This window comes from Phyllobates terribilis, unplaced genomic scaffold, assembly GCF_046119375.1.
Source record: "Phyllobates terribilis strain yellow unplaced genomic scaffold, ASM4611937v1 Scaffold_119__1_contigs__length_5224398, whole genome shotgun sequence".
NCBI classification, from domain to species: domain Eukaryota; kingdom Metazoa; phylum Chordata; class Amphibia; order Anura; family Dendrobatidae; genus Phyllobates; species Phyllobates terribilis.
The window spans coordinates 3008950-3031034 of NW_027362879.1; the positions used below are offsets into that span (position 1 = coordinate 3008950).

At 43.5% G+C, this 22085-nt stretch overlaps 2 protein-coding genes across 2 annotated transcripts in view; one reads left to right on the forward strand and one right to left on the reverse strand.

The window, feature by feature from the left end:
- The window catches only part of LOC141201598 (uncharacterized), a 30235-nt gene extending 19364 nt beyond the window's left edge, over nucleotides 1–10871 (reverse strand). Inside the window, exons 1-6 of the mRNA XM_073663601.1 lie at nucleotides 10689–10871; nucleotides 10380–10559; nucleotides 10173–10296; nucleotides 9996–10093; nucleotides 9707–9797; nucleotides 1810–3123 (exon numbers count right to left, since the gene is read on the reverse strand). Coding sequence (XP_073519702.1) covers nucleotides 1810–3123; nucleotides 9707–9797; nucleotides 9996–10093; nucleotides 10173–10296; nucleotides 10380–10559; nucleotides 10689–10871 — 1990 coding nt within the window. The remainder of the gene's footprint in view (nucleotides 1–1809; nucleotides 3124–9706; nucleotides 9798–9995; nucleotides 10094–10172; nucleotides 10297–10379; nucleotides 10560–10688) is intronic.
- A 1725-nt stretch (nucleotides 10872–12596) lies between these two features.
- The window catches only part of LOC141201569 (uncharacterized), a 57929-nt gene continuing 48440 nt past the window's right edge, over nucleotides 12597–22085 (forward strand). The window contains exons 1-2 of the mRNA XM_073663561.1: nucleotides 12597–12777; nucleotides 14050–14186. Of these exons, the coding sequence (XP_073519662.1) occupies nucleotides 12597–12777; nucleotides 14050–14186 (318 nt within the window). The remainder of the gene's footprint in view (nucleotides 12778–14049; nucleotides 14187–22085) is intronic.

Here is a 22085-nt window from a genome sequence, read left to right on the forward strand (position 1 = left end):
ACAAATGGGCACTCAGCCTCAAGCTCCAGAGATGATGCAGTACTGCTCTTGCTAAGCCTTCACAAGTAGAAATGAATATAGCCGGCACCTCCCTCTCAGACACACCAGATATTTATACACCCAGGCCAGAGAGCTAATTAGCCAGAGGGAGGTAGCCGCTAGGTCCTAGAGACAGCCTCTCCTCTAAGAAGAGGTCTGTAATGCCAAACATAGAGATCTCCTGCAACCAACTGCAGGGCGACTATCTGTCACCTCTGATACACCCGTGACAGTGTGTCAAAGATTGTCATAAGATTGTACTCCCAAATTTTTTTTGTCTCTCTGAGATTTGAAGTTACATTTTAATACAAGTAATTTCATGTCCACGATGCTGTGATCAGGGATAAAAAAATGTTTGGCCACAGGTAGATCTATTCTTTTTTCTTTTATTGTGTGGCGATGAGAATTCATCCTTGTTCTAAGTTTTTGCCCTGTCTTCCCTACACACAGACACCCAGTTGAACATTTGGTACATATAATTAAGTACACGATATTAGATGTAATGCAGCTGAAATTACCTGGGATCTTGTGGTCCTGATGCTGGTTGGGAATCTTTATCTTGTCAGTGGTCATTATAAATAGACATGTTTTACATTTTTTTCTGGCTGCAGAGAAAAGTTCCTGTAGCTGTTGGAGAGGACTGCCTAAATCACAGAAGTGGGGGGTCTGGAAATATAGATTGTAATCGGGCATCTTTTTGTAATAATGGTTGTAATTTCCATGAAGCTCCCATTAGCACCTCCAGATTTGGATTTTAGGTGACTATGAGAGGCACCCGGTTGCTTTCTTGTTTAGTTTTGAAATGTAGATGATTCCTTGATATTCTGGTGGCTCTTGCAATCTGGTTTTCAATTGTTGTTTGGTGGTAGCCCTGGTTCAAAAAGGTGTTTCTGAGGCCACCAAGGTGTTTGCCTCTGTCCATAGGGTTGGAACATATCCAACTGTATCGGATGGCCTGGCTGTAGCCAATAGAGGTTATGTGTTTTGTATGGAAACTGACCCATTTAGGGGATGTTGGACGGTCAATTGGCTTCTGGTACATGGACGTCTCTATTTCATTGTTATGTAACTTAATGATGGTGTCCAAAAAGTTAATTTCAGTACAGAAGTAGTTGAGTGTTAAGTTGATGGTGGGATGAAATTGATTAAAGTGTTCAAGGAACTTCTTTAGATGTTGCTCAGAATATGTCCAGATGATTAAACTATAGTCAATTAGTAGTAGGTAGTAGGCCAGAGGCCTGATGTGACATGAGGACAAGAAGTCACATTCAAGCTTGGTCATGAAAATTTGCATACTGTTAAGCCATTACACTTCCTATTTCTGTACCAGTCTCCTGTAGATATATGTGGTTATCAAATTCAAAGTAATTGTGGGTGAGGATGAATTTTGTAAGTTTCACCAAAAAGCTGAAACTATCCTCTCCGTCTGTTTGCTTTCCCTTCCAGCAGCTTTTTCCACAGTTAGGTTTCTGGGAGGTCATACTTGTTCCTTTTATTTTTGATTCTCCATGGCTTGACTTCTTTGCCCTATATGAATGTGTTTTAGTTTCTCACCCACAGTTTTTATATCTTACTTCACACTTTCCTTTCCACTTGTTGACAGTGTGTTGCGGCCTCCCCTCTGGTTCCTCAGGAGGTACAAGAAAACCCTCAATGGCCTACTACGGAGTTAGATCTGAGGTGGTGTTTTAAGTTGTGCAGCTAGGGTCTTTTTAGTCTATACAGAAACCAGTTGGGTGTAGTTGCGGCATTTTCCTGTGTGGGTTCTCCGGTGGCTATAAAGATGGGCTTTCTGGTTAAAACATTTTCCACATTCTGAACAGGAAAAAGGCTTCTCCCCTGTGTGAGTTCTCTGATGTTTGACAAGATTTGATTTCATTGCAAAACATTTCCCACATTCTGAACATGAAAATGGCTTCTCCCCTGTATGAGTTCTTTGATGTGCAATGAGATTTGATTTATTTCCAAAACATTTCCCACATTCTGAACATGAAAAAGGCTTATCACTTATGTGAGTTTTCTGATGTGCGACAAGACTTGATTTCTTTGCAAAATATTTCCCACATTCTGAACATGAAAATGGCTTCTCCCCTGTGTGGGTTCTTTGGTGTATTACAACATCTGATTCATGGATAAAACATTTTCCACATTCTGAACATGAAAAAGGCTTCTCCCCTGTGTGAGTTCTCTGATGTTTGATAAGATGTGATCTCTCTGTAAAACATTTCCCACATTCTGAACATGAAAATGGCTTCTCCCCTGTGTGAGTTCTCTGATGTGCAATAAGAGTTGATTTAATTGCAAAACATTTCCCACATTCTGAACATGAAAATGGCTTCTCCCCTGTGTGAGTTCTCTGATGTTTGATAAGATTTGCCTTCTTTGCAAAACATTTCCCACATTCTAAACATGAAAATGGTTTCTCTCCTGTGTGAGTTCTCTGATGTTTGTTCAGATCTGATTTCCCTGTAAAACATTTTCCACATTCTGAACAGGAAAAAGGCTTCTCCCCTGTGTGGGTTCTCTGATGTACGATAATATTTGATTTCCTTGTAAAACATTTTCCACATTCTGAACAGGAAAAAGGCTTCTCCCCTGTGTGAGTTCTCAGATGTTTGGTTAGCCTTGATTTCTCTGTAAAACATTTCCGACATTCTGAACATGAAAATAGCTTCTCCCCTGTGTGACTTCTCTGGTGACTATCAAGATCTGATTTATGGTTAAAACATTTCCCCTGCTTGAAACAAAAAAATCTATTCTCTGCTGTGTACGTTTTTTGATGTTTAAGAAAAGACTTTTTGAGAAGACTATTTCCATATTCTGAATGTGAAAATGGCTTTGTTGCTTTAGGAGCAGTTTGTTTCTGAATGCCTCTTTTGTGACTATGATTTTCCTTAGTAGTCGGTAATGAATCAGAAGACAGGACCTGTTTTAAAGAATCAGATGACAGATCTTCGCTGTGAAGGGATGATGGGATATCTGGAGTAATGGCATTCACTTCATTTGTATCCTGCGGGATCTCAAGATCATCAGATTTAAAAATTGAAGATGTCAGCTGTCCCTCTGATCTTCTGGTACAGTCATCTGCCAAGAATAAAACAAATTATTATTTTTGAATAAAATATCCTTGAGTTTTATATTTTTGAGCATTTCTACTTAAAGTGTCTGTAGAAATGGCAAGTTATGTAAAAACATTGAATGATTTACCAAGACAATGACAGTTCACAGCCCAATATAAAACCTCATAGGATGAACCAGTAGAGCGAGGTGTTCAAATGTTTGTTCATTCTGGATCCCAAATATGGAATCAAAAGCCACCAAACAATGTTATGTAGGGGAAAATAATACCAAGAAAAACTTCTACTCATCTCACAAAAAACAAGTCCCCACTCAGGCCCATCATCTGTCAGTGGAAAAACAGAAGTTTCCACATTATTAGGGTCTCAAAGGCTCTTGAAAAGCAACATGGCTTCCATAAACCAATCCAGCAATATCAGCTCTCCCAAAGTCAGATCTCCCCCTCACTTCAGAGCCTTGCAGTGCGCCCAAACCACATTTAGCATCCATGTATTCGGCATTACTATAGGGAGAAGAACCCACTTAATTTAAGGTGTGTGTCTCCTGGAGCACAATCTGGGCACTATGTGTTGGGAAATAAAATAGTATATTTGCAATTTTCACGCTCCAACATGCACTGCGTGTTAATTTCCGGAAAGTGGTTGTGCAGTCAAAATAGTCACTACTCCTATACATTAATTCACTGAGGGTTATAATATTCAAAATGGAGTCACTTTATGAGAATTTCTACTGCTCTGGTTTTCTGCCATTTTGTCATATTAGGGCTTCTGCAAATGGTGTGACCCATCTCCTCTGAGATCTGCTGCTGTGACGTCTGCTTCTTTCACCATACCTGTCCTCATTCATTCTGCAGAGAATCTGACTTTATGGTGTAGGTAATCAAATGCCCATGTTGTCTACTATTCGTAGGGGAAACTACTCAACACATCAGGGACCATATTGCCAGCCATAAATCCACGATTTGTTGTGGCAAAACCTTGTTACCACTACCCCATCATTTCTCAAGCGCCAAGTATGCAGTATCACAACTCAGGTTCCAGGTGATCGAACAAGTACCCAGACGAGGTGGTAACCATATTAAACTCCTTAAACAACGGGAGTGGTTCTGGATACACACCCTCCAGACACTGACAGAGAATGAAATAGATTGGCTAACTTGATTATCTTTTTTTCAGACACACTAGATCAGCTCTACAACCTCTCCTATTCCTCCTCTCCAGGCGAGTTCCAGAAACCCCCTTCCCCTCTCCCCTGGCTTCCCCCTCCTATCTCCCTCTCCACCCCTTCCCCTCTCCCTTCTCCTCACCCTCTTACACACAGCTCCCATATATCATTCTAGCAAACCTAATTACATACAAGGGGCATGGCCTCACACTATTTAGTTTCATACAGGACTCCATATATTCCTTACACCACCCCCCTCCATTATTCCTTTCATCCACAGCACCAATTGACCCAACCAGCACAATTTTATTCCCCCACCCAGATCAACCTCACTTTTGCCCCTCATCGATACACCATGATGACAACATAACAGAACTGAGTATGTATAATAATTCACTAGCGCAGGAATAAGGCTGGAGATATACTAATAAATTTGTATATTTTATCGGTTTAAAATGGATTACACCACGAACGTGCCATAATAAGGACTTTTCTCTCCAAGTCACCCCTGGACTCTTTCCTGAGGTAATTGATTTAATTAAAAGTTACAATTCCTAATAAAATTATATGTTCTTTATTCTAACCTATTTTACCTTACCTATATTGTTTCTTTGATTCTAAAAGTCACCGGACCAAAAAGACCACTTGGACAATAGTAACTCGCTTCTTAAAAAGCTATCTACCAACATCCTCTTTTTCTTCCCGGTAGGTGTGGTACCACCAAACCCTTACCTGTAGACATAATTTTGAAATTAACTAATTTTCAATATTTTAGCTTTCTCTACCACCGAGAAAATACACCAACACAGAGGACCACTAACCATCCTTCCTTCCTCACCAGCGGGTAAGATCGGTTACTCCTGCTATCTGCACACCACATTCTAAACCATTTGTCTTCTAACTAGGAAAGAAACTACTACCAGGACCTTAACCTCAACCTCAACCGGACAAATTATCTGAAATACAGGAGGAAAATTACTATCCCACCACTCTACCCTCCACATTTGACCGTATCTCCAACAGGCTATATTTTATCCTCTTTACACCCCGGATTTTACTTTTGTAATGTATTTTAAACCAATACTAATAAATTTGTATATTTTATCTCATTAGTATATCTCCAGCCTTATTCCAGCGCTAGTGAATCATTATGCATACTTTGTACATTCACTTTCCCTGACAGTGTGAGGATACTGTCCCACTTGCTGCAGGAATAATAAGCCTACCTGCCAGCGTTAATCCTCTCTAAAAAAATTACCATAACAGAACTATCGCATATAGCCTAACGCGCATGCGCAGTCTTCACCAGACGCCATGGATATGCTACACATGTGACACAGCCATACGGGAGGACAGGCCCGCCCCAACAGACCCACTCTCCCTGCCACATCACCTGCCTGTGACGCAACTTCCAGGGAGGGGGGGGGGGGGAAGTTTGAGCGCACGCACTTACGGTCTGGCGGTAATCACGGAAACATACATAAACCCTCCAACCGCAACAAGAGACAGATGCACAAGATGAAGGTGCGGGAGCGCCTATTCACAGCTCCGTTAAAGGTACCCACCCAGCACATTTTGAGCCGTCAGGCAAGCCACCTGGCCACATGCCTCTATACTGATCTGTTTGGGGACCTGTACTCCCTATATGTCTCTGCCCTGTTACTTATTAAGCTTTATTACTTATCTGAGTGGGGACCTATATTCCTCATATGTCTCTACCCCATACCTAACATAACTTTATATGCATCTATTTGGTGACCCATTTTCCTTATGTCTCTGCCCTGATACCCAACTTCTTTACCACCTAAGCTCTATCATTCTTCTCCTTGGCCCTCCTCCGGCTCCTTTGCTCCTCCACTTAATCATTAATCTTTTTGCTTCCATTGTCCCATCTTTTTACCAATGACTTACCATGTGGCCAGAATATCAGCAATACTTACCTGCAGGACGGATGTCCTAGAAGCCGCTGAAGATTGTCGCACAATTACAAGTACATTCATGATGAGCATATGAAAGGCTCATGTATATAATTTCTGTATACATGTAAATATATATGTGTCTTCACATTTATGTATTGTTTCTCTTTTTTCACAGCGACATTACGAATAAGACTGACAGGGTCGAAACGTTAAAATTGATATGTGTCGCATATCCCTGCACCTTTTTAGGTCAGCGCTTATGTCTGAATCACCATATGTGAAATAAACTGTTAGCATACCAAAAGGATGGTGTGGTGAATCACTACCTACAGATATTCATTCTGCAGACGGCGCTGGTGATGGAGGAGACGTCAGAACCAGAAGCTCTGGGCGGCGCAGGCTCTGTCCAGCCACTAAGATTAGGGTTGCTTGGACCTGTAGTACCCTCCAGTCTGGCAGTATGGGGGTGTGTGCTGTCCAGCTGGAGTAATCTGCTCCCTGCTTCAGCCAACTGGAAAGCACCGCACCCTACTAAAGCTGGAAGGATATTGCCGGAAGCTGCTAGATACAGCCTTGTTCTCCTCTGGTTCAGTCCTCTGTGCTCAGCTCCCGGCTTGTGTATTTGTTTCCTGTTGTGACCCCGGTCCGTTTACTGACTACTCTTGTGTGATTTTGTATTTTCTCTGCTCTCCTGGTTCTGACCCGGTTACCTGACTATTCTTCTTCCCATCTCACTCCACAGAACAGCAGGTAACACCGTGGCCCAAGCCTGGGGGTCTCTGTGTAACTCCAGATCCATGTAGAGGGGTTAAAGAATGTTGAGCCAACCAATCCCTGGGCTCTATAAAACAGAGGAGATAGCGCCAAACCTGTTCGTGGTGGCCATCTTTTGCGCTGCCAGGTGACCATGAACAGTGCCCCAATACATTGTGTCTGCAAACTATTCCAGCAAAATCTGCTTTCAAATAGCTAAATGTCGCTCCTTTCCTTCTTAACCTGCCATGTGCTCAGACAGTAGTGTACAACCGTATATAGGGTATTGTGCGATCAAGAGCCACCATGGGCAGCACGGTGGCTCTGTGGTTAGCATTGCAGCCTTAGAAAAATCCGGAATCCCCGGCGAAACGCGCGTCAGGGATGACTCCTGATAGTTTCATCAGACAGTATTAAGCCATATTTGACCGCACTATAGAGTGCTGCATAAAACCAGATTTACCCCGTTTTAGCTGTCAGCTCTGTTAGATCTGACAGACTGTTGACATAGTTGAAATTGTCTCTCACGCTGATCATACCCACACACGTGTTGACAGCGTGGGAGAGGCCGATAGTGGCATATGCTAGCCGCATCTGATATCTAAATCGGCAGAAAGCGTGTTGGATCTCCTGCACAACCAGGAGATCGTGACTTAGTTGGATCGCTTGCTTCTCCTGCTGACCATCAATTCTTGTGCAGACAGCGTGAGAGAGACTGTCAGTGGCATAGCTGAGCCGCTTGTGCTCTTAAGCTGGCTAAGTCTGTTATATTGCCGGAGTTATTTCACTGCCGACAGCACTACTGGAGATGCGAGTGGAATTATTAAGGATCCATTACACAGATTGTGTGACAGGTGCAATAGTGTGCCCTGATAACCTCTGCACAAGGGCTCATTACACTTATATCTATCAGACCTGCCACACTTTTGAAGTCACTTTATAATATGGGGAGTGTATCCAACGGGCTAGGAGAATTTTTTACTATTGAATTCACGCTGGCAAATTGAGCCTTTATTTAATAAAATCTCTCCTGGCTGAGGATACTATCATAATTCAGCACACCCTTGATATAATCTATGGCATTCATTTTATAAGCATAAACCCAGCCATCAATTATAAGGGACATTGGCTAGGGGCTTATTTTATTAATAATTTGATTCACCGTCTGACTCTATCAGTAATTTAGTGGATCATGACTCCATTTATATAATCATGATCCATGATACATCCCTAATGGGATGTATGATTTACCAGGTTTTAATATTATTATTTAACAAAGAATTTCACTTTTACTCACACCCTTTTCCCTTTCCTAATTGTTTACTTGTAATTTGGTGGTGTTCACCTCTGTGAGTACTGTCTGATGAGATCAGACAATACTTTGACTATAGAATTGCAGCCTTGCAGCGCTGGGGTCCTGGGTTCAAATCCCACCAATGACAACAAAGGAGTTTGTATGTTCTCCCCGTGTTTGCGTGGGTTTCCTCCAGGTTGTCCGGTTTCCTCCCACACTCCAAAGACATCCTGATAGGGAATTTAGATTGTCAGCCCCAATGAGAACAGTGCCGATAATGTCTGTAAAGCGCTGTGGAATTAATGACGGTATATAAGCGAGTAAAATAAATAAATAAGCTGGAAAATAATTAGTAAGGTCCATTTGTTTCCTATTATCCTTTGTGAAGAATTCCAAAGTTATCACCATATAAAGTGACACACGTCAGATTTGAAAAATGGCCCTGATTAGAAACACAAAACTGTCTGCGGAGTGCGAAGGAACCTGTGAAAAAAAATATTTTTTTTTAATCTATGTTACATCCCCAACAACAACCTATGTATAAGGGGAGAAACCCAACACTAAACCGGAGTCGCACTCATTTATGGTGGAGCCATTGGAGCTACTATGAGTCCTGACCAGGAGAGTAGAGAAAGTATTAGTGCTCCCCATTTCAGGAGAGATTGTGCAGTAATCTGAATTCCTTAGGATTGAAAACATAATGTAATTTATGACGTGGAGTGAATCCATGAAACCAGGGCTCGAGCCATGCCAACACATCTCCTGCAGGCGTGAATAAATGTATATTACATCCATCAGCCACGCACAGCTTAGAGATATATCATGGCACAGGTGTAATGTTTTTTTATGTAGTTTATCGCGATCCTGTTTGAAGTTAGTTGGTTTTAAAATAAAGTGTAAACTCAGGATAAAGGGAAACTCTGTTGTTATTGTACAGAAATTCACACTTGGCCTCACTGCACATTTAATGTTGTTGATCAAAAAAGCGAAGTTTGGCCAGAAAGACTGGACCTGGTCTTGTAGGGACCATATGAGCACATTCAGCAGCACAGAAGGGAGAGAAGGTAGATTCATCCAATAAGATATCACGGATCTAGGAAGCCAACACCATCATTACCCTCCGCTTTCTCTTACAGTCCCATCAGAATATTTTTCTTCAAGTGATTTTCTAACTTGTCAGCACATTCTACGTATGCTGTCATATGGGCAGGTAACGGTCAGCATCTTCTAATTCCAGGGGGTAGGTGGATCTTTCAGATTGTAAGTTCCATAGAAAAGAGCTTTCACAATTTCCCCAAGTAATTAGAACATTTTTCATATGGAGGCGAATGTTATGCTCTAGTAGCAAAATGGCGATCACACGATTGTGATATGGCCAGACTACATCACCGATAAAGCAGCCATAGCTGGTGACAGAGAAGAATCTGTGACTTCTCTGCATTTAGTGGTCACTACTCACCTGGGTAGTCATATGTAGGAATCTCCTCTTTACACCGCTCATCACCCCATACATATGTCTCTGTAGTATTAATATGGGTCAGATCTTCACCCTGAAACAAATATTGTAAAAGTCACAGACAGATGGAGAAATCACATCTATGATCAGCTCTAATCCTGCCATCTCCACCGTCCTCATTACACAAATATAAAACATATAATACTGGTGGATAAAACAAGACTGAACACAAGACCTTCACAGCCATCTACACATCATAGGGGAGATCTCATGACACCTTCTCTCCATCTACCTGATGATCCTGAGGAACATTAGGATCTTCTTGTTTACAGTCCTGTGGAAGAAGAGGACGGGGACATCTCTCTGGTGTTGTCCTCTTACTGGATAGATCTGGAGGAAACACATACAGGGACTGAATTCATTCTTTACATACAGATAATTATAGGCCGTGTGTATTTAGTCCTATTACCTGGTGATGTGAGGGGCTGGGGAACCTCCATCATGACGTTCTTGTACAGATCTTTGTGTCCTTCTAAATACTCCCACTCCTCCATGGAGAAATAGATGGCGACATCCTGACACCTTATAGGAACCTGACACATACAATGATACCGTCATCCCCCCAATCCCTTAATAGTGTTACTGTATAATGTCCCAGCATTCCCAGCAGTGTCACCTCTCCAGTCAGCAGCTCAATCATCTTGTAGGTGAGTTCTACGATCTTCTGGTCATTGATGTCCTCATGTATCAAGGCTTGAGATGGAGGCCCTGTGATTGGGCTTAGGGGTCTTCCCCATCCCTCAGACACAGGATCCTGACAGCGCTCACTAGAGGTCTTCTTCACTACTGTGTAATCCTGGTTATGGAGAGACACATTAATAAATCTCACTATAGACATTTCCAGAGTCCTCACCTCTCCAGTTCTGTCCATCTGTTATTCCCATAGATAAGAATGATGTAATGTGAAGTCATCAGAATCTCTCACCTCTCCAGTAAGCCGGAAGATGATCTCTAGGGTGAGGTGTAATATCCTCTCTGCCATCTTGTCTCTGTCCATATCCATCCTTGATGGGTGATTCACAAAAATTCTGTCAATATAGAAGATGTCCACTGAGAGGATCTGATATTGTAGTGACCTAAATAGGAAGACAATGAGACGATGGAACATCATAAAGAATTCCGTGTAATAATACAATTACTGGACACAATAAGGGAAATATATCAGGAGATAGAAGGTGTAGATGTTGTATTCTCTAGTCTTGTATGGATTTGAACATAAGTTGAATTGCAGAAAAAGACATCTCCTCCATGCTCCCAATCACTGGCTAAGTTGACCACTGCTTAGCCAACTGATTAGCGGTAGCTGTAATCACAAGTGCGCAGGAAATACAGAGACTGGTGGGGGACCCAAGCAGCAATGGTATTCTTATTGGTTTACAACATTCTGCTTTTTACCCTGTCATGTATTAATGAAACCTATATATTTTAGGCCACAGACAACAAGCAGTTTCTTCCTCGGAGTCTGCAGCTGAATAAGTTTCTCATAGACTCATCTTCCATAACGCTAATTCTTGTATCATTTACTGACATTGGAATCGGCATTAGCAATACTACAGGAGATATTCATTACACGTGACATGAGAAATAACTACTTCATGATGAGGACGACATCTTCTACTATAACTCCAGAAACATATTTGGCCAGAGTCCTTCACTGACTACATCACCACTAGTCATCTATATGAAAGTTTCCCATCTTTCCGAGGCTGTAATCTTTTTATCAAATTAGATCTCATGTATAAAAGTTTGCTTGTAAGAACACCAACACAGGAGTGATTTGATGCTAATGTCTCCATGTACGGTGTTTTTTTTTTCTGGATAGGTCATAGAAAATATTAAAAATCTCTGAAGTTAATCGCCTCCCTCCTTCCCTCTGTCATTTGCAATCTGATCAGACACTCTTAGGTGGAAGATTGTACAAATTACACTGGTCAACAAATTGTAACTTTTTTTCTGTTTCCTGTTTTAAAACATGTAGTCCATGTATTTTGAGGCGCTGATTTCAGAAATGTAAATCAGAATTTCTGTAGCATGTACCATTCCCGAGATCTTTTAATTTTACGATTATGATTAGGACAGTACGTAGTGCATAATAAATTGGCACTTATATTAAACTTTTTATTTCAGAAGTGTATTTTTTGTAGAAATAACCAATGGAATTCATAATATGGACTCTCTTTATTATAATATACAGCACTTAAGTCCTGTCCAATCATGCACTGCATTAGTTGTGCACTCTCAGGCACGTCCAGACACAACTGTCAGACTTTGGTCTATTTCCAAGTAGCATTATATAATAACAGCAGTAACGACGCTGTAATCTTCATGAGTTTCTTCTGTTTTGAGAAAATTTCATAAAGGAGCAAAACGGTTTAATAAGTAATGAGTTGTAGAATATCGCGTCAATGTCGCAATAGTAATGAGCTCTTTTGTTATATATGTGGAGATTATACCCTTAAAGCCCAGAAAAGGAGTATAACTGCAGTTGTTAAGAAGGCATAGGAGTTATATTTTGGATGCAAAATTGGTGACCAAGACAGAGCAAGGGCTACTCATATATGCTGCTCATCTTGCACTACGACTTTGAGGTCTTGGCTGAAGGGTGTGCGACCATCGATGCCATTTAACATTCCAATGATCTGGAGGGATCAGAAGGACCATATAACCGATTGTTACTTCTGCACGATGAATGTATCCGGTTTTTCCTTCTAAGAACAGGAGGTCTATTGAATATCCCAACCTTGCTTCTGCAATTTGACCAGTGGCGCACAATGAAAGTCTGCCAGTTCCAAAACCACCGCCGGTGTGGAGAATAGAAGAGGGCGATGAAATGATGGTTGATTCATTAGAGATGGAACCTGCTGCTGATTCAGATTTCGAACCATCAATATCAACTGCTCCACGTTTAATATCTCAAGCAAGACTCAACGATCTGGTCAGAGATTTGGGTTTATCAAAGAGTCAGGCAGAACTACTTGGATCAAGGTTGCAAGGGTGGCATCTGTTGCAGCCAGGTACAGAAATTTCAGTATTTTGCAGTCGTCATGAAGATTTAACCAAATATTTCAGTCAACCTGACTGTCTCACTTTTTGCAGTGATATTACTGGATTGTTTTCTGTCCTTGGAGTTGACCATGACCCAAGGGAATGGCGACTGTTCATTGATTCATTGGCCTTAAGTTTTAAGGCTGTCTTGCTACACAATGGTAATGTCTACTCTTCGATACCTATCGGACATGTCGATCAGTATGAAGGAGACCTATGAGAATATGCAGATGCACATTCAATAATCAAGGTACAAATGGAATATATGTGGTGATCTCAAGGTAGTTGCAATTTTATTAGGTTTACAGATGGGATACACTAAGTACTGTTGTTTCCTTTGGGAATGGGACAGTAGCGCAAGAGACTCACAATATATCAGGAAGGACTGGCCACTACGCAATAAATTTATTCCAGGGCAGAAGAATGTTAAACACGAACCATTAATAGATGAAAAGATGATATTCCTTCCACCTTTGCACATCAAAATGGGATTAATGAAGAACTTTGTCAAAGCAATGAACAAGCAAACTGAAGTCTTTGCTTACTTGTGACAGAAGTTTCCATGCATCAGTGATGCCAAGATAAAAGAGGGTGTTTTCATTGGCCCACAAATCCGAGAGCTAGTAAATGATAGTAAGGCTAAGTGCCCACGATGCAGAAACGCTGCATATTTTTTCCACATCTCCCTGGCAGGAAAAAAGCATGCGTTTTTCCTGCCAGGTAGAAGCGTTTGTCAAGCGTTTTTGCATGCATTTCCGCATGCGGGTTATCAAGCTCTTTTCCAAGCGATTTTAGCATCACTTGGAAAAGTGCTTGACAACTTGATCACGCTATATAAATCCATGCAACCGGCATGGATTTATATAGTGTGACCAAGTAATAGTAAAAAAAAAAAAGAATAAGAATGGTAAAAAATAAAAAATAAAGATTATACTTACCTTCCGATGGCCCCCGGTCTCCTCAGCGATGCGACCGGTGTGTTGGACGGCTCGCGATGGTCTAAAAGGACCTTCCATGAGCCGCCCAACACACCGGACGCATCGCTGAGGAGACCGGGGGCCACCGGAAGGCAAGTATAATCTTTATTTTTTATTTTAAATTCTTTTTTACACAGGTACTATGGTACCCGGGTCTGCTTGAAAAACGCATAGTGGGCATGCGGCCTTTCTTTGATGGTCTTCTGCATGGTGCAGAACATGTAGCATGGTCGGCCTTCAAGAATGTCGTTTTCAACTTTCTAGGCAACTACAAGGTGCCAAACTATGCTGAACAGTTTGAAAGTTTTCTTCAGGCTTACAAGTCAATGAAGTGCAACATATCACTTAAAATACATTTCCTTCATTCACACATTGACTTTTTCCCAACAAACCTAGGCACTGTAAGTGATGAACATTGTGAAAGGTTTCATCAAGACATTTCCTAGATGGAAAATAGGTACCAGGGGAGGTGGAGGCCCTCGATGCTGGGTGACTATTGTTGGAATCTTGCCTGTGAATTATCGGACAGTGATTATAAAAAAAATCAATGGCAAAACATTTCTAAACTTGATCGCTGTTGCTGACTTTTGAATTCGGAATATCACATACCACCACAAATTTGACAGTATTCAATGCATACATAATTGCATTTTTCTCAAAAATCTTAAGTGATAGAGCAATTCTGAAGTTATTTCTCAGCATGACAATTCCGATAAGATTCACCCAATTTCATGCTGAAAAAAAAGCCTTGCTGAACAGTGTTACCTATAGTGTGAAGTGAACCAGCCTAATCAACATGCAGGCCGTCCCTTGTGAAGTAAGAGGATTAAAGTAGACACCTCACAAGGATTCCAGTAAGACAAACAGCTGACAGTCTCCAAGACTTAGACAAGAAACTAATACCAGTAGGAAATTGAATGTGGCCGAACAGTGAATCAGCTTAATTAACATGCAAGAGCTTCTTGTAGGGAAAAGACTATGAGGATGTGTATTGTGCATAGACAAAGAGTGCAGATTAACCTATCTGTTCAGACAGGAAAAGGTCTATCAAGGATAAAAGGGATCTCTCACACTCTTTAGAAATAGCCATGGTCACCCAGCATACACATTCCTTTCATCAGCACAGCTTCAGCAGTCAGGATGTCTCCGAATGAAAATATAAAATATTGGAATATACATAAATCCAATATTAATGAGAAATACATTTCCAGCACATGGGCTAGCCAGAGAAAAGGATACATATTTTCTCATAACTGTAGCCCCTCTGCCAATGAGCCATAAATGCACAGTGGACACATAATTGACAACAGCTATGCCATTTTTGGTCTCTAAGTAAAAATAAAATCCTTATGGAAAATATGGTGTCAATCTACAACTTCTGCGATCATCCAGAGAGGCGTTATCACATAAGTTGGGGATTCCATAAAATCATGAAGTGCTGAGACCAGCCCACAACCTGGCCCATGTATGAGAGATACACATCATGTATGCAGGAAACCCCGTTCACAAAATGGCCATTTGAAGTGCTCTCCTTCAGCTAAACTGAATCGTCTCTGCGATCGGTGTAGTAAGTTCTCTTGTTAATCCCTTTTATTTTCTGTAACTGTATATGCTGTAGGTACTGTGGGAGTATTTTATCTAGAGGCTTAATGACCGCAGTCACCGCTACGACCGGGCCTAGCCAATGCTAGCCCCTGTTTCAGCTAGATGTGTGTCCTCGGACACACATTCATACCAACATAGTAATGTAGGTTGAATAAAGACCTAGGTGCATCCAGTTCAACCTTCCTTATCTTTTTATACATCCTACAGTCTTGTTTGCTTTTGCGGCTGCTGCTTGACATTAAGTACTGCTGCTCAGCTTACTTGTACCCAGAATACCCAAGGCCTTCTCCTGTTCTGTAGTCCCAAGTATACTCCCATATAATGTATATGCAGCAATAGAATTACTCCGACCTAGTTGCATTACTCTACATTAAACCTCATCCGCCAAGTGTTTGCCCATTCAGTCATCTTATCCAGATCGTTCTGCAATATCATAATGTCAAGATCAGATTTTAATATTCTACATACTTTGATGTCGTCAGCAAAAACTGACACTTTACTCTCAATCCCATCCCCAAGGTCATTAATAAAGAGGTTAAAAAGAATCGGTCCTAGTACAGATCACTGCAGCACCCCACTGCTGACTATATCCTAAAATGTAGTATATCCCTCCATGTTTGTCACACAGTCATGGCTTTCATCCAGCTAGGTTTCCGTAATACCCACCACATCGTATTCTGTGACCGATATAAGAGTCTCCAGTTCATTCATTTTGTTTGCGAGACTTCTTGCATTTGCCAGCAGATATTTAATATTATTAGCACATTTATTACACTTACTCAGCTCCCTACTTTCCTTGCATATCCCAGCCCCTCCTAGATCCTCATTGACCCCTACTACCTCACTCCCATCTTGTCAGTGTGCCACAATACACGCTGCCGACCAATCAGAGGCCATCAGATGAAGTCAGCGTACACGTGACTAGAGGCGCATGGAAGTGACGTCATGCGCTCCCGTCGCTTGCACGCTGAAGCCAGCTGCCAGCTCCATAAAAATATGCAGCGTGACAGAGTGAAGGTGAGTATAATGTGTTGTTTTTTTTTTTAAATCAGTGAGTACATGGTACCCTAGGCCATAGTACTACATGCACGACTGTGGGCTGTGCATTACGCTACATGCACGACTGTGGGCTGTGCATTACGCTACATGGACGACTGTGGGCTGTGCATTACGCTACATGGACGACTGTGGGCTGTGCATTACGCTACATGGACGACTGTGGGCTGTGCATTACGCTACATGGACGACTGTGGGCTGTGCATTACGCTACATGGACGACTGTGGGCTGTGCATTACGCTACATGCACGACTGTGGGCTGTGCATTACGCTACATGCACGACTGTGGGCTGTGCATTACGCTACATGCACGACTGTGGGCTGTGCATTACGCTACATGCACGACTGTGGGCTGTGCATTACGCTACATGCACGACTGTGGGCTGTGCATTACGCTACATGGACGACTGTGGGCTGTGCATTACGCTACATGGACGACTGTGGGCTGTGCATTACGCTACATGGACGACTGTGGGCTGTGCATTACGCTACATGCACGACTGTGGGCTGTGCATTACGCTACATGCACGACTGTGGGCTGTGCATTACGCTACATGCACGACTGTGGGCTGTGCATTACGCTACATGCACGACTGTGGGCTGTGCATTACGCTACATGCACGACTGTGGGCTGTGCATTACGCTACATGCACGACTGTGGGCTGTGCATTACGCTACATGCACGACTGTGGGCTGTGCATTACGCTACATGCACGACTGTGGGCTGTGCATTACGCTACATGCACGACTGTGGGCTGTGCATTACGCTACATGCACGACTGTGGGCTGTGCATTACGCTACATGCACGACTGTGGGCTGTGCATTACGCTACATGCACGACTGTGGGCTGTGCATTACGCTACATGCACGACTGTGGGCTGTGCATTACGCTACATGCACGACTGTGGGCTGTGCATTACGCTACATGCACGACTGTGGGCTGTGCATTACGCTACATGCACGACTGTGGGCTGTGCATTACGCTACATGCACGACTGTGGGCTGTGCATTACGCTACATGCACGACTGTGGGCTGTGCATTACGCTACATGCACGACTGTGGGCTGTGCATTACGCTACATGCACGACTGTGGGCTGTGCATTACGCTACATGCACGACTGTGGGCTGTGCATTACGCTACATGCACGACTGTGGGCTGTGCATTACGCTACATGCACGACTGTGGGCTGTGCATTACGCTACATGCACGACTGTGGGCTGTGCATTACGCTACATGCACGACTGTGGGCTGTGCATTACGCTACATGCACGACTGTGGGCTGTGCATTACGCTACATGCACGACTGTGGGCTGTGCATTACGCTACATGCACGACTGTGGGCTGTGCATTACGCTACATGCACGACTGTGGGCTGTGCATTACGCTACATGCACGACTGTGGGCTGTGCATTACGCTACATGCACGACTATGGGCTGTGCATTACGCTACATGCACGACTATGGGCTGTGCATTACGCTACATGCACGACTATGGGCTGTGCATTACGCTACATGCACGACTATGGGCTGTGCATTACGCTACATGCACGACTATGGGCTGTGCATTACGCTACATGCACGACTATGGGCTGTGCATTACGCTACATGCACGACTATGGGCTGTGCATTACGCTACATGCACGACTATGGGCTGTGCATTACGCTACATGCACGACTATGGGCTGTGCATTACGCTACATGCACGACTATGGGCTGTGCATTACGCTACATGCACGACTATGGGCTGTGCATTACGCTACATGCACGACTATGGGCTGTGCATTACGCTACATGCACGACTATGGGCTGTGCATTACGCTACATGCACGACTATGGGCTGTGCATTACGCTACATGCACGACTATGGGCTGTGCATTACGCTACATGCACGACTATGGGCTGTGCATTACGCTACATGCACGACTATGGGCTGTGCATTACGCTACATGCACGACTATGGGCTGTGCATTACGCTACATGCACGACTATGGGCTGTGCATTACGCTACATGCACGACTATGGGCTGTGCATTACGCTACATGCACGACTATGGGCTGTGCATTACGCTACATGCACGACTATGGGCTGTGCATTACGCTACATGCACGACTATGGGCTGTGCATTACGCTACATGCACGACTATGGGCTGTGCATTACGCTACATGCACGACTATGGGCTGTGCATTACGCTACATGCACGACTATGGGCTGTGCATTACGCTACATGCACGACTATGGGCTGTGCATTACGCTACATGCACGACTATGGGCTGTGCATTACGCTACATGCACGACTATGGGCTGTGCATTACGCTACATGCACGACTATGGGCTGTGCATTACGCTACATGCACGACTATGGGCTGTGCATTACGCTACATGCACGACTATGGGCTGTGCATTACGCTACATGCACGACTATGGGCTGTGCATTACGCTACATGCACGACTATGGGCTGTGCATTACGCTACATGCACGACTATGGGCTGTGCATTACACTATATGGAGGACTATGGGCTGTGCATTACGCTATATGGAGGACTATGGGCTGTGCATTATACTATATGGAGGACTATGGGCTGTGCATCATACTATATGGAGGACTATGGGCTGTGCATTATACTATATGGAAGACTATGGGCTGTGCATTATACTATATGGAGGACTATGGGCTGTGCATTACGCTATATGGAGGACTATGGGCTGTGCATTACGCTATATGGAGGACTATGGGCTGTGCATTACGCTATATGGAGGAGTATGGGCTGTGCATTACGCTATATGGAGGACTATGGGCTGTGCATTACGCTATATGGAGGACTATGGGCTGTGCATTATACTATATGGAGGACTATGGGCTGTGCATTATACTATATGGAGGACTATGGGCTGTGCATTATACTATATGGAAGACTATGGGCTGTGCATTATACTATATGGAAGACTATGGGCTGTGCATTATACTATATGGAGTACTATGGGGAGTGTATTATACTATGTGGAGTACTATGGACTGTGCATTATACTATGTGGAGTACTATGGGCTGTGCATTATACTATATGGAGGACTGTGGGCTGTGCATTATACTATATGGAAGACTATGGGCTGTGCATTATACTTCTGCTATGGGGTCCCATGACTTCTAAGTTCGTACCTGGTAAGTATAAGGCTAAGTGCCCAAGATGCAGAAATGCTGCATATTTTTTCAGCTTCTCCCTGGCAGGAAAAAGGCGTGCTGTTTTTACATGCATTTTTCCCGCCAGGTAGAAGAGTTTGTCAAGCGTTCTTCACATGCATTTCTGCATGCAGGTTATCAAGCACTTTTCCAAGCGATTTTAGCATCACTTGGAAAAGTGCTTGACAACTTGTTCACACTATATAAATCCATGCAACCGGCATGGATAGTAGTGTGACCAAGTTAGTTAAAAAAAAAAAAAAAGAATAAGAATGGTAAAAAATAAAAAAAGATTATATTTTCCTTCCGATGTACTCCGGTGTTTCGTCTGTTCCGTCCGGTGTCTTGGGCGGCTCGCGGTGGTGTGAAGGACCTGCGATGACGTCATTGAGTGACAGGTCACATGACTCAATAACGTCATGGCAGGTCCTTCACAACAACGCGACCCATAGAGCAGACCAGACGGAGGGGAGAAAACACCGGGAGGACATCGGAAGGTAAGTAGAATCTTTTTTTTTTATTTTAAATTCCTTTTTTTTAACAGGTTCTATGGTCTCCTCTCCTCCAGACCTGGGTACCATCCGCACATTGAACCGTGTGATATCCGCATGTGCAGATGCAGTGATGTGGATGTCACGCGGTCCAATGCAAGTCAATGGCAGCGATTACGGCACATAGCCTTATAGAACATTTTTTTACTATACATTAAACGGGGGATATAAATACCACGATAGGGGACATATCAGGATGAAGTGGGAGGGAAGGGTCAGTCGAAATCTTTGCACCGGGGCCAATCAGACCCTAGTTACACCACTGATTATACTGTGTGGGGGGGATTATGGCACTGTGGGAACATTATACTGTGTGAGGGCATCATACATACTCCATAAGGGGCATAATGGGGGCATTACACTGTGTGGGGGCATCATACATCCTGCATAAGGGGCAAAATGGGGGCATTACACTGTGGGGCATCATACATGCTGTATAAGGGGCATAATGGGGGCATTACACTGTGGGAGGCATCATACATCCTGCATAAGGGGCATAATGAGGGCATTACACTGTGTGTGGGCATAATGGGGGCATTACACTGTGTGGGGGCATCATACATACTCCATAAGGAGCATAATGGGGGCATTACACTGTGTGGGCGCATCATACATACTGCATAAGGGGCATAATGGGGGCATTACACTGTGGGGCATCATACATCCTGTATAAGGGGCATAATGGGGGCATTACACTGTGGGAGGCATCATACATCCTGCATGAGGGGCATAATGGGGGCATTACAATGTGTGGGGGCATCATACATCCTGCATAAGGGGCAAAATGGGGGCATTACACTGTGTGGGGGCATCATACATCCTGCATAAGGGGCATAATGGGGGCTTTACACTGTGTGGGGGCATCATACATACTGCATAAGCGGCATAATGGGGGCATTACACTGTGTGGGGGCATCATCCATAATGCATAAGGGGCATAATGGGGGCATTACACTGTGGGGGGCATCATACATCCTGCATAAGGGGCATAATGGGGGCATTACACTGTGTGGGGGCATCATACATCCTGCATAAGGGGCATAATGGGGGCATTACACTGTGTGGGGCGTCATACATCCTGCATAAGGGGCATAAAGGGAGCTTTACACTGTGTGGGGGCATCACACATACTGCATAAGGGGCATAATGGGGGCATTACACTGTGTGGGGGCATCATAAATCCTGCATAAGGGGCATAATGGGGACATTACACTGTGTGTGGGCATCATACATCCTGCATAAGGGGCATAATGGGGGCATTACAATGTGTGGGGGCATCATACATCCTGCATAAGGGGCATAATGGGGGCATTGCACTGTGGGGTATCATACATACTGCATAAGGGGCATAATACATACTGCATAAGGGGCATAATTGGGGCATCATACATCCTGCATAAGGGGCATAATGGGGACATTACACTGTGGGAGGGGCATCATACATACTGCATAAGGGGCATAATGGGGGCATCATACATACTGCATAAGGGGCATAATGGGGGCATTACACTGTGTGGGGGCATCATACATCCTGCATAAGGGGCATAATGGGGACATTACACTGTGGGGGGGTATCATACATACTGCATAAGGGGCATAATGGGGGCATTACACTGTGTGGGGGCATCATACATACTGCATAAGGGGCATAATGGGGGCATTACACTGTGTGGGGGCATCATACATCATGCATAAGGAGCATAATAGGGGCATTACACTGTGTGGGGGCATCATACTTACTGCATAAGGGGCATAATGGGGGCATTACACTGTGGGGCATCATACATACTGCATAAGGGGCATAATGGGGGCATTACACTGTGTGGGGGCATCATACATCGTGTATAAGGGGCATAATGGGGGCATTACACTGTGTGGGGGCATCATACATCCTGCATAAGGGGCA